At 39.2% G+C, this 13,697-nt stretch overlaps 1 protein-coding gene across 14 annotated transcripts in view; it reads left to right on the plus strand.

Annotated features, from left to right (window-relative positions):
* The window catches only part of LPP (LIM domain containing preferred translocation partner in lipoma), a 665,377-nt gene that overhangs the window by 552,245 nt on the left and 99,435 nt on the right, over positions 1–13,697 (plus strand). For all 14 annotated transcript variants that reach the window (XM_047732722.1, XM_047732758.1, XM_047732767.1 and 11 more), the window contains one exon: positions 2,175–2,344. In XM_047732722.1, coding sequence (XP_047588678.1) covers positions 2,175–2,344 — 170 coding nt within the window. The remainder of the gene's footprint in view (positions 1–2,174; positions 2,345–13,697) is intronic.

Below are 13,697 nucleotides of genomic sequence, written 5' to 3' on the forward strand. Positions count from 1 at the left end.
AAAATAGGATTTTATGAATTGGTGATCCATTGGCCTACAATCACAATGTGTTTTCTGTGATGAAATGACAGATAGTGACATGAAGCTTTGAGGAGTATAGCATCGAGTTCAAACATAGCACAGTGAACTTTTTAGTAAACCAGTTAAGCTGTTGGGGTTTTTTCCCTGAATAATCACAAAACAAGTGTCATATGCAATAATCTAATTTTGTTACTAAAGGCAATGAAAGTCCATTATTTTAAAGGCAACTTTCTAAGGTTATGCATCTCATGATAAAAACAGATATAAATAGATAAAAACAGAATAACTCTTGGGTGGAAGTTTGTAGAATAAGCCACAAAGTTATTACAAAAGCTTTTATCAGATATCAAGACTATGATATCAGGACTTCATAATGTCAACTATAGTGGAGACAGCTCAGTTTCTGGGATTTTAACTCTTTTTTCCAGTACTTGATATTTCTTATTTCTTAGGGCAAAAAAATGATCTGTAGTTTGGGTTATATTTTAAAAATACATTCGAGTCCTACAACAGAGCATATAGGAATATTTTCCAGTGCCAATATAACCAGAGAGGATTAGAAATATATGTGCCTCTTTTCTCCTAAGTTGAAACATTTAGCCCTCCCGTTTGTAGGTGTGAAATGATTGTCAATCCAATGTGATGGAGTGCTGAAAGCAGTCTTCAGTGAGAAATCTCCCCATAATGTCAGCTCTATGTTCAATCCTGATGCACAGAAGGAAACAGAAGCCAGACAGCATAGTGGTTAAAACCATGGACTCTGAAGCTAGACTACTTGAATTTGAATTTCATTAACTGTTTTTTTTTGTGATTCAGTTTCCTCATCTGTAAAATGAGACAGTAGCAGACCTATGACATAGGGAGCTATCAATATGAAATGAGTTAACGTGTCTAGAAGCACCTCGAAGATGCCTAGCACAGGGGAAGCCTGAGGTTTGCTACAGCTTATGTGTTAAAGCCCCCGATTCTTGTTGACATTCCCAGTGACCGATAATTATTTGTGAAGACTTCTTACTTATAGAAGTAAAGAATAGGAAGGAAAACTGGATGTGGATCTGACCTCTGGCTCAAGATTCCCATGACAGAACCAGATCAAGATACAGACTGCAGCCAGCACAATGCCTCACACTGACATAAATATTTGTCTTCAGTTATGTTTTCTTATTCCTATTTAAAACAATGAAATTTTTTAAACCTAAATCTGATGTCCATATGTGGTCCAGATGCCCCATAAATCAGTTTAAGAATGCTGGAAGTTGTGCTTGCTTCGGCAGCACGTATACTAAAAAAAAAGAATGCTGGAAGTTTACAGAACACTGAGCTGGACGGTGACAACCAGGACCTCAGGATTTAAAACCCTAGAGTCTATGGAACCGTCGCAGGTTTTAGGGATGTTCAAACAGGATCAGACTTGGAGGCAATACTAACTGAGTTGTAATAACTTGAACGGTGTCAGGTGTAAGAGATGAGACAGTTTCACGAGGCCCTAGAAAACAGAAGTGGAAGTACTGGGTAGCAGTTAGCTTGAGGAAGCAGTCTGGCTCAATATGAGAAGGAACTTTCTAGCTGTCGGAACTGTCAGGAAATAAAAGGGACTTGCTTTTGATCTATTACTGAGGGCTGGATGCAGAGATTTTACAACCTGGGCTTTTCTGAAAGGAGTTGAAGGGTTTTTTTGTTTGTTTGGTTTTGGTTTTGTTTTTGGTTGTTTTTTGTTTTTTGTTTTTTTACCCCCACCGTCTAACCAGACATGGAGACTCTCTAAGGAGAAAGACCTTCTAGATGTGCCTTCCACTGCTACCTTGCTGAGTCATGTTCCTCTTACACTTGGTGTGAGATTAGAGGCACAGCAGTGGCCTCGGCATCAGGAGATCTGACTTCTACTCTGTCACTTTCTGTAGGTCCTTGAGCTGTGAGGTTCAGGTCCTCAAATGCCTCATGGAAAATCCCCATCATGGCAGCCATACTCAGGCCAGGGGTGGCTCTACCCCAGTGATCTTGCTCCTGATGGCGGCAGCAGTGGTGGTGTCAGTCCTGTTGCTGCTGCTGCCATTTTGAGTCCGCTGTCTCCTCCATGTTGCCTTCAGCCCTAGAAAGACTGAAAGCGTTCCTTGGTATATTCTCAGGAGTCAATCCCTTTTTCTGTCTTTCAGGCCGCTGTGCTCGCTGTGGGGAGAATGTCGTTGGAGAAGGAACGGGATGCACTGCCATGGATCAGGTCTTCCACGTGGACTGTTTCACCTGCATCATCTGCAGCAACAAGCTCAGGGGACAGCCCTTCTATGCCGTGGAGAAGAAAGCTTACTGTGAGCCCTGCTACATTGTAAGTTCACGTTGTGCTCTGCTGCTCCTCGAGTGCTTTGCAAAGATGTCTTCTTTGGCAGAATGCCAGTTCCTCCAGATAGAATGTAGCCAGCAGATCTTTGTTTCTCCCCAGATTTCAAAGTGTGCGCGCGTGTGTGTGTGTGTGTGTGTGTGTAGATTGGCAAATCGTAATTTTTTCCAATTGTCCCCTATTTCTGTAAGGTCAGAAAGACATGGTAGGAAGATCTGTTCATCATCAATTAGTGGTCTGCTGGGAAGATCATCCCCTTGTGCCTTTCAGGCATGTACCGTACAAGCTCACACACACACCCCTGCACAGCAAAAGTTTTCCCAAGTGGCATTGTCATACCTCTTGTTATTAGGTCTTACCCTGCATTTAAATTTGCCAGTATTTGTAAAGAAACACTGCTGGGCTTCTAGACTCCCCGGTGCTCTTTCAAATTCCTGGGACCTTTGAATCACCTCTTCTCCACCCAGAAGATTTCCAACCTACAGAACCCAGCAGGTTTTCAATGATGCGAACAGATAGATCCTTTATAATACAGGAAAATGAATTTCCCTTAAAGGAAGATGAACAGTAGGCTGACTGAGCTAATAATTGAGTTTGTTTTGTTGTGTTCTGTTTTTGTTTTTTAAGAACACAACAACTATATTTTAATAACATAGCTGGGTGGCTAAAACATATTTTATCTTCATTATTTCCCATGCTACTTAAATCTACACATTAAGCTATCTTCTGATACAGCAATTTGATGAATGAATATAAACTGGTTTTAAACTTAAAAATACATTTCCTTGTTGTCTTGCTGCATGATTTTAAACTGTTTAACACTTGTTAGTGGAAAATTGGTGCAGTGGAAAAATTGGTGCATTTTTGCAAACATAACATAAAGGAAGCTTTGGGTGCAAGGTCTCAGGAGTTACACCTAGCTCTGCAGAACCCCGAGGCTCAAGTACACTGCCGAAGTTCTGGCCCTGTCAGTATCTTCCCATGACCTGCCGGTTTGAACTCATTGCAGCCCTGGAGTCCACAGAACACATCTGAAAGTTCTTCAAGATTAAGATCTTGCAGGATTTAATATTGTTTTGCATCTCTTAGGTTCAATTTTATTTCATTTTACTCCCCAAAGACAAATTAACTTAAGTACATATCACATTGTACTAGTGCCACACAGTGCTGGTGCTGGAAACCAAGTCCTCTTTGTAGACATGAGAATACAGAATCACAGAAAGGAAGAAAATGACCTCTTCCGTTCCATCACTGGGGACATAGCCAAGGCTATATTCAGTCCTTCATACCCCTAGTCCTGTAGTCTCTGCTGACAGCACACATTTTTAGTTTGTCTAGAACATAAGCGGACAGTAATGTCCTATTGATTGAGGGGTGGGGGGGGAGCAGTTACATCTATGAGGGAAAGTCTACTGAACAGAAGCTTACCTCTTTAGGAAATAAGAATATTTCAAATATCACCCTTTGAAATCTTTATTGAAAAGAGAAACAATACAAAATCCCCTGCCTTTGTAAACAGACCGCATGGACTGTGACTTCAGGCCAGCACATGAAATTACTTATTGAAGTAAACTCTGTGGCAGTCATGTCCACAGAACCTTTGGAAGCACCTGTGGCCCTTTGTCCTTATACGAAGTGACCACACTGCTGTGTTTTGTGCGGCTCTCTGTTTTTCATCCTTTCTTGGACTGCATTGTTGATTTTTTCTACTTAAGTGGTGCTCTGGTGACAGTCTCCTTCATTTTTTCTTGTATCCCTCAGGGCTAAGGATTGTATGAGCAATATTGGGAAATGGTGTAACATGGTGTGAGGAACATGGTTTGAATTTCATTTCATCATTTAAGGCTTTGTCTCCTTGAGAGAGCTCTTTCTGAGCCTCAGTCCCCCCATAGATATGGGGGTCATTGCAGGATTTTCCCCAGAGGCTTGTGAAGATGAAATGAGGCAATCCTGTAAAGCACACTTGGCCTGCCCAAGGAATGGTAATGGAATGCATGTTATTCTGAGATAAATTTTGGTAAGATTTCTGGCATATTTAATACTTCTGAATATGAGGACTTTACATGTGCCGTCTGACTCCTTGGACTTTAGCGAATTGTTTTAGCCTCACAGGCATACCCCTGTCCCATTTTTAAATGCTTTTCTTGCCCTTCTGAGTGTGTAATAAGACTGAAAAAAGTGTCGTCTGGCTAAATTATGGATTTCTACTGTGTGTGGGCTCGGGTTTCGCTCTCCAGGCCAGGCAAGAGGAGCTCAGTGATTCTTGAGTTGGTAGTTCCTTCTGCTTTGGTTGCCCTATTGCTAGACTGTGCTTATGACAAAGAAGAGTATCTGGGAAATATTTAATCACATCCTCGGAAGAGCAGGGTGAATTCAAACAATGGAAATTCTTCCCATCCTTTTTAACATTTCTCCCTCAGAAGAACCTTTAATCAAGATTTTTCTTTATGAGATCTATCCATGGTGACTCTAAAATGTAATTTAATTCTTATCAGAATTCAGTTAAGCTATTCAGAGACCCTGTTCAATATTGATTTCAGAGTTCAGCACAGCCCTCCAGCTCTCAGATGGATGTTTTAGCATTTTAATTTCTTTGGGACTTTTCGTAAGTCCAATAAGCTGCCACACCAGAAATGCGAAGAGTTTTCTTTTGAGGGGATCAGGGAAGCTGAGAGTCTAAAATGAAGCAAGTTGGTTTTGAAGACAGAAGTGTGTGGTAAGGAGGATCCTAGGGTTGTATGTCACTTGGAACCAAAGCTCTTCGAACAGAAACACCTGCGATGGCATCTGGTCAAACTGCGTCTTGTTCCGTTGGTGGAAACTGATGTCCAAGAGACATCCTGTATAAACAAAGTGAAGAAAACCCAGGCCCTGGGCCTCAGTCAGTGTGCTTTCTTTCTTTCTTTTTTTTTTTTTTTGTAATATAATCAGAATATTCATGACTTTGGTTTAGTTCATTATTTCTGTGTAAAGACCACCCATGTTCGATGCTCTGAGTTTAGAAAGGAGACTCATCAAATATAAATTTAATTTCTTCTTGCCTAAATTAATTATTGATCAACTTAGATCATATTGAAATTGACCATTTACATAATTTGGAGGGAAAATATGCCAGTTATGTTTTCATCTTTGCTCCAGTGATTATTCACGTTTTCCTGTTGTCTCTTGAATCCTTAATCCTTGCACATACATAACTGTAATTAAACCGGTTTGGTTCTACAAGGCACTATAATTCTCTTTAATCATTTTATATATGCTTTCTTTTGTGTTTTCTATTGGTTGACCTAATATAAATATGTATATAGTTTTCCACTGTTAATAATCTCTATTTTTTAGGTTTTTTCCATTTAGTTTTACATTATGTTTGCATATTACATTTTAAAGGTATTTGCCACTAGAAAGGTATTGGGTGTTTTCCATTCTTTCAGTATTGTAAATAAAATGCCTATAAGTAGCTGAGTGAAAGTTTTATATTCTTTTACTTTGGATTTTTTTTCTTAGCATAAATTCTTTGATTTATATTACCAAGTTTACTTTGCAGCAATTTGGAGAACTTTTGCTAGATTTCTTTAGAAAGATTGCTCAAATTCACAGAACCATCAGCAATGTGAAACCATATGTTAAACTATAACCTATCAACTATTGAAGAAGTTTATTTATATTTAATTTGAACCAATTTAATAAGTGCCTTATGTAACAGTTATTTTTTTAAAGATTTTACTTATTTATTTGAGAGAGAGAGAGAGAGAGCATGCTCAAGTGCGGGGAGGAGCAGAGGGAGAGGGACAAGCAGGCTCGCGCTGAGCATGGAGCCCGATGTGGGGCTCCATCCCAGGATCCTGAGACTCTGACCCAAGCCAAATTCAAGAGTCAGACACCAGCTAACAGAACCACCCAGGCACCCCTATAATAATTATTTAATTTACGTCTGTATAGTTATTAGTAAAATCAATAAGATGCTTCTCAACTTTGGTGATCTCTTAAAAGCTTAGTTTTGATTATTTTTATGGAGTTGTATAAACGAACAGATTAAAATTACGAGTACTAAGCTGCCTTGAGAAGTAAGGTGATATAAATAGAATATGTTGCTTCTAGACCTTGGTCTCCTGGTGTGACCTTGGATAAGTCATTTAATTTCTGAGTACCAGTATCCTCATTGATGAAAGGGAGATAGTAATTTCTTCCCTGTCTTCAAAGAAAAGGAATGACCAGTTGTGATATTTTATACATTATGAAATTGTTTACTAATAGAGGGGCTTGATCCATTAATAACATTATTATCATCACTTTGTCCCTTAGCATAATCTGATACAATTTAGAAATCCTCTGTGTTTGGGGTAATTTCATAGCTACAGTTGCTATGGAAATACTGAAATAAACAGACGTCATAGAAGGAATATGAGGACATATAGGAGAAGAGGTTCATGCTTTGCTTGAGAAGATTTTTCTGTTGGTATGAGCATGAGGGGCAACAGCCGTGCCTCCCACTTATGTGTTCTGTCCTGAACGAGACAGGTTTAGCCACAAGTATAGGTTAACAAAAGAACTGCTGTGTCCTTAGCACTGCCGAGGAGCCTGGGCCCGAGACATAGCACATCCAAGATTCTCAGCAGAAGTCTGTTTACGAAATGGCAGCCAAGCATCTTCCCCTAAACCAGGGCTCTTACTCAAAGTGGATCAAATCCAGCTTCTAACTCTCCAACAGTGGAAGTCGCTACAGACATTTTTATTAGAATTAAAGTCCAAGTGATTAAAAGGCCTCAGGAAAGCAGAGGCCAGCTCCGCAGGAGACTAAACACTGCAAGGTTCCTGAGCTTGACACATCCGTGGCCAACATGCTCGCAGCCTTTTGCTCCCTTATGTCCCTAAATGGCCACAGGCTCCTACCTCTGCAGGAAAGTTGTCCTTTTATATGCTCAGTTCCTCCCAATAGTGTTTTAAAGGCAGTTATGGCCAGTGCTTTATGTGGGTGTTGGAAAAGGAGATTAGAGTTTGGACAAATGCTGAAAAATCCTTGAGAACTCCTCTTGTCTTTTCTCATGGCCCACCCCTGCTTCCTCACCTCCGAGAAACATCTCTCTCTCTTTCCCCCTCACACCAAGCACAACTGCATACACACTTACTTCTTGATACTCATCAGTATCCCTGAAGCACTCTCCCGGAAAGTAGAAAATGCTTCAAGAAAGAGGGACATCTGCCAAGTGTCCTCTAGAGCGATTTCACCATGCCAACTATTAGTGATCCTTCCCTCTCTCTGCACTCCCCCCCACATATGACAGTGCTCCAGAGCACCCTTGTTGTGCTTCACTGTTCCTAACAGAACCTTGTGAAATAGACCAGTGCGGGGGGGGGGGGGGGGGGGAATTATCCGTCCCACTTGATAATGGCTTTGATATTTTCAAAACAAAAAACAAACTAAGGCTAGGGACAGCTTACCCCCCTGAAACGAATATTCAACTTCCTAAAGATAACGAAGATACTGATAACCCTGTGTGGTTAAAGCCTTCCATTTCCAACATTTGAACTAATGGCCACATAAATCGTGCCTTCCAGCATTCCAGAATCTGAAATACTCAACTTCTTTTGGCAATAAAACACAAGCTCTCTGTCTTTGCTTGAGCATTTACATGTGGCTCTCCCTGAAATGCCTCAGGTTTTAAGGAGAAACCCTGCTTTTTATGGTTAAAAATAATCATAATAATAACATTTGTTTAGTGCTTTCTATTTTATAGAGCACTTTTCTTTTAACTTATGTCACCTTCTAATGATCCTAGAAAATAGTACAATTATTATTGCCTGCCTTTCCAATAATACGCAGCTGAGTTTTAGAAAAAGTCAGCTTGCTCTGTTACATAAAGCATGACCGTCAGATCCAAGACTTGACCTAGCCTTTGATTCTCAAGTCCCCCTCCTTTCATGCACCCAACCAGTCACTGGAAATTTCATTTGTTATTCCTAGGTTTCTTTTCTCGTAATTAATTTTTTCTCTATTACCATTTTTTCATACTGCCAAGTTTAAAAAACTAGTTAGCCTACATTCTGAATTTTATAAAGTGGCTTTTGCCTTATTTTTGGACGTATTCGAGAAATATTAAGCTCAAAATATCCTATCTTATGGTAGTCGTTCTTTAAAAAACTACAACTCTGTTTTTAAGTATTATATGCTCACTAGAGAAAAATGAGAAAATGTATTGAAATATGCATAGTTCCCCCTTCTAAATAATATAACACTTTATATTTTACCACAGACTCCTTTTCTATTTCAGTATCTCTGTGTATAGATAAAACCATACATCTGTACACATGTGGTTTACACAGGCATAGACACACGGCACACACACACTGATGAGATCGTACCATCTGTACTAATTAGTAACTTGCTTTTGTTACAAGACAGTGCATCAAACTTTGCCTTCTCCAAAGGGCATTCAAAGTGTCTTCCATGGGCATTCAAAAGGAATATGTATCACCTACATACCTTTTCTGAAGAAAAAAAAAAAAAAAAGACTCAGAGAATTATTCCAGCAGACAGATAAATTAATTAAATTTAAGTATAAATCCAGGAAATCCAGGGCTAATAAAATGGTGATAAGCAATGAACCAATACAACTCATAGTTAAAGAGAAAGGAAAAGATGAATAACAAATTCAGGCTAAAAGAAAATAATATTCATCACCTACTATTAATAGCAGACAAAGTACAATTCAGAACTAAACTATTACATAGGCCAAAGTATATTACTTTATTAATAAAGGCCACAGTTCCAGAGGAACAGCCCTGAGCCTTCTTCATTAAATATCATTTCATTGAAATATACGATACAAAAATATTGATGAAATATGAGCTGAAAATGGTTAAAACATATGCTTTATAAAATTTTAACACATTCCGTGCAATCTTTGACAAACCAGTTATGGAAGTTAAATAATGTGATTAATATGATCGGTCCAATCTTCTTTCCAAATCTCCATGGAAGGTTTAAAGAAATATCCTCTCATAGTCTAAGAGGCAAACATAGACATTTCCCACTTGGGCTCACAGAGTTGCATATAACAGTATAGCAAGACAAGAAACTTATCAGAGGATAAACAAATAAGCATACCCGTGGGTTGAAAACATCTTAGAAAGTAGTGCTGACGATAACACTGCATGACAGCCAGAATGAGACCCAGCCAGAGCTCAATTCCAGTACAGCTAGGATCATTAATTGCAAAAGAAAGGGTGCATATATATTAATCTATAGACCTAGAAAAGGACAACAAAGTCAACCCTAGAGGAATAAGGAAATCGTTAAAGGCAGTTATCGATAAACTGAAAAATACTGGAATTTTTAGGTCCAGGAGATGATTCTTTGAAAAGAGAAATAAAATAAGCATCCAGGGAAGATGAGAAAGAGAGAGAAACAGAAATTACAGAAGACTAGGAATGAAAGAGAACCTCTTTAGCATATGTGTAGAAGATGTTTAAAAATTATTGCACTTAAAATTTTATGGAACAGGCTGTGATCTGTGTGTCCTTAAGATGCAACGGAAGAGCACTTGAATAACCCCCCAAAACACAGATGGAGTGCAGACCTACCACCTGAGAAAGCACCAGGAGATTTCACTGAGAGGACTTCTCAGATCTTAAAAGAACGAATGATTGCTGTGCGGGTTCAACTTTCCGAGCTTCGCAAGAGAAGATAAGCTTCTCAGATCATTTTAGAAAGCTACCCTGATCATGGTTAATAATATTATTAACAAACCAGGTTGCCCCCCAAAGAAAAGTATGCTCATCTGACTTTCTCCCACGCAGAAACCCTAACCGAAGTATTAGCAAATTTGAGTGCCACAAAATGAAACATCCCAGGTAATTCAATGTTAGGACAATACAAGGGACATTTTAACCTAATCCATCATATAGATATCAAATGTTAATATACCAGTCATCTCCTTAAATGCCTAAAGGGCATTTAATGAAATTTATCCTACATCCTTATTTAAAACAAAAACAGTTGCAAGAACACAAAAGGAAAATATATGTTTAATAGCATAAAACAAACTGATAGCCAGCCTTCTTCCAATATCTTTCTGGGTATCCATAGGATTACTGGTATTATATTAATACTGGTTTTAACATTCTAGCCTTCATAATGAGAATTGTGGAACGCAAAGTCTTATACAAACTTTCACATATATAACTTTTTCTTTGTTTTACATATATATTTTAATTTATCATGTAGTATTTCTAACACATAAAGATATAAAGCATAATATGATGAAATTTCATATACCCTGTATCTAGTCTTAACAAATAAAAGATTAGAAATTCCATTGAAACCCTTAGGTCCTTACCCCTATTCACATTCCCAAAACTCTCATACAGAGGTAGTCATTATGCTAAATCTGTTTTTTATCCTACCCATGCATTTCTTCATATTTTGACTCCATATCTCTAAAAATATAGCGTCACTTGTGTATAGTGTTTCTTAATTTTAAATGAGTAACATTTGTCATACCCATTTTTCTGAGACTTTTTCACTCAAAATCGTTAAGACTAAGAGGTAGCAATATTTATAGGTGATATGATTATTCTGGAAAATCTGAGAAAAATATAAAGTCTTAGGATAATAAAAGTCGGGGCACCTGGTTGGCTCAGTGGGTTGAAGCCTCTGTCTTTGGCTCAGGTCATGGTCCCAGGGTCCTGGGATCGAGCCCCGCGTCGGGCTCTCTGCTCAGCAGGGAGCCTGCTTCCTCCTCTCTCTCTCTCTCTGCCTGCCTCTCTGCCTACTCGTGATCTCTATCTGTCAAATAAATAAATAAAAATATTTTAAAAAAAGAATAATAAAAGTTTAGTAACAACAAAATTAAAATTATAAATTTTGGTTTAGAAAACATAACAGGAAAAAAAAAAGCCCTATACAAGAAGCAACGAAAACAATAAAATACCTAAAAACAAAAACTATAAAATATAAAATACCTAAAAAACCATAAAATATAAAGGTAAACCTTTAAAAGCATAAATGATCTAAGTGAAGAATGCTATAAAATTTTACAAGGATAATTACCCCATGAGCAAAATGATTTGGGGATTGAATATGTTTTGGAAAGCACCTCTCACTTCAACATGCATTCACATCATCACCCTGTAATTAAACAAGAGCAAGGCTTTGCGGGAGAGGGGATAGTTACTGCACAGCCCCTTATAAACGTTTTTATTTAGTCCTTTTCCCCAGCTAGCCCCCAGCCCTCTGCTGATCAAGGCTCCTGCTCACCACAGCCCTGCAGGCTCCTAGTCCGAGGTGAGGGCGGGGAGAGAAAGAGCTACAGGCAGATTGCCCAGAACAAGGAAGAGGCTCGCTGAGTAAAACCTTTTTCTCCAGTTCCTAACCCAAAGTATATTCATTTCTGTTGTTGTAGAATTAGAATGCATTTTAAAGGCCAGAAGGAAGGAACCTTAGAAATTCAATAACGTCAGTTTACAGCTGAGAACACCTGAAGCCCAAGAAAGCTGACTACTTTGCCTGAGGTTATATGGTTTATTAATGGCAGAGGCAGGAATAGAAACCATGAACCTTGATGATGCTGTTCAAAGAGCTGCTTTCTTTGGTACTGACATGAAGAGGTTTAATCATATGTGGCTACAGCTCCAGAGCAACATCCCTAGAAAATGTTGGATTCCATAAATTTTGGTTGGAGAGTGTAGAAATAGGACAAAGTTTGCTTCAGCTCTAACCAAGATGGAGAGTCTCAGATTTCCAGGTTCACTGCCTCTGAAACTTTATGCTAGAACCTTCCCACTGCCCTAGTTTGTTTATTTTTAAATCAAGCATGAACTCACCACTCGGTGGTGTTTGCCAGAGTTTGGATGAATGTCAGCATCAGGCCACTGTAATAATGGTTTAAGATTATTTAATCCTATTACTTGTACACTTCATTAGGCTGAGTGAATTGTTGGCAGCGTTCAGTAAACTTCCTACTTTAGAGATAAAAGGATAGAAAGAAAACAGGGAAGGAGTCTGTTCTTCGTTTTCTTTCATATTTCTCGTTTGTCTCTCAAAGGATAAAGGAATGATAATTACCCAGATACAGCATGTAACATGTGTTAGTGGGGTCTTCGGAGCTGCTCTGTACCTCAAAAGAGAAAAATGTCTATAACCTGTGTTTCCAATTAGAAGGAAAGAATTGGGACAGAGGAGAGAGAGAGTGTGTGTGTATGTTTATGCTTAAAAATCAATGTTAAAAATAAACCTGAAAATAAGTTCAAGAGTCCTAGGTAAGACATTCAATCTTTCACTTAGCGGGCCTGGTGTGAGGCAACAAATGATTTTCAAGAAAAAAATCATGGAATGTAAAGTCAGACATTCACACCCAGCCTGACCAGCTGCTGTTCTGCATTCTCCTCCATTATTTCACCTTGTTTCCCCACAAATAGAAAGTAATATTTCTTACCTCGGTGGCTAAATGGGGGTTCAGAGAGGCTGACGGGGGGGGGGGGTGGACAAAAATCCACGTGTGGTGCCTTTAGATAGTGAATAACTCCACAGGGCCAAGCCCCAGGTACGTGCAAATAGAATCCACAAAGGAGAACTTGGCGTCCCTTGAATTCTCAAAGGACTATTTATTATGAGTCAGCATGGAAGTCTCTGGAATGTTCCCTGCATGCCGCAGGTTCAAGTGCTCCCAGCATCCAAGGGGCGGCAGCAAGTCATGAGACTCTGGAGCTTGGTTCCCCAAAATGTGTCAGAGATCACCTGTTTTGGAATCACTGTCAAGTCCTCATTAAAAAAGTAAAGTTCTGGACCACTCCCCAGAATTTCTGCACAAGGAGCCAAGAAATGTGCCTCCTTTACAAAGCTCTTGAGGGAGGTTCTTCTGCACGCTCAGTTTTGAGATCCACGTGTCTGTATTTCTAGCCCAGCTCATCTAAGAAGTAGTCCCAAAATACTTCACTATCTCCCATCTTTCTCCTACACATTCTTTTTACCACACTTGGCCAAATGGGACTGTCTTCTCCTGGACATTGATATTTTACACTTCTCTGTCTGTGCTCCTGCCTGGCTGCTGTCTGCCTTGTGCCTTTCCCCATTGCCATGGTTTGAAAATCTGTATCAGCCAATCTTAAAAAGCTTTCCTGAAACTTCCCCAAATAGATGTGGCCTTTTCCAATGTAATGCTTTTGTTTCCTCCTCTCTGGTATGATTTCACTTCCTACAACTGGCGTTGAAGTCATTTGAGTTTTTGACACATTCTCTTACTGTTTAAACCCCGTTGAGAGTGTGCTGTGTTGGGATTGGGCTGGGGGTGGGGAGGTCTTGTTTTGTTCATCTTCGTCTTTTCCATGAGTCCTGTCACACTAGGTG

Source organism: Lutra lutra, chromosome 1 (assembly GCF_902655055.1).
Source record: "Lutra lutra chromosome 1, mLutLut1.2, whole genome shotgun sequence".
Taxonomy (NCBI): Eukaryota; Metazoa; Chordata; class Mammalia; order Carnivora; family Mustelidae; genus Lutra; species Lutra lutra.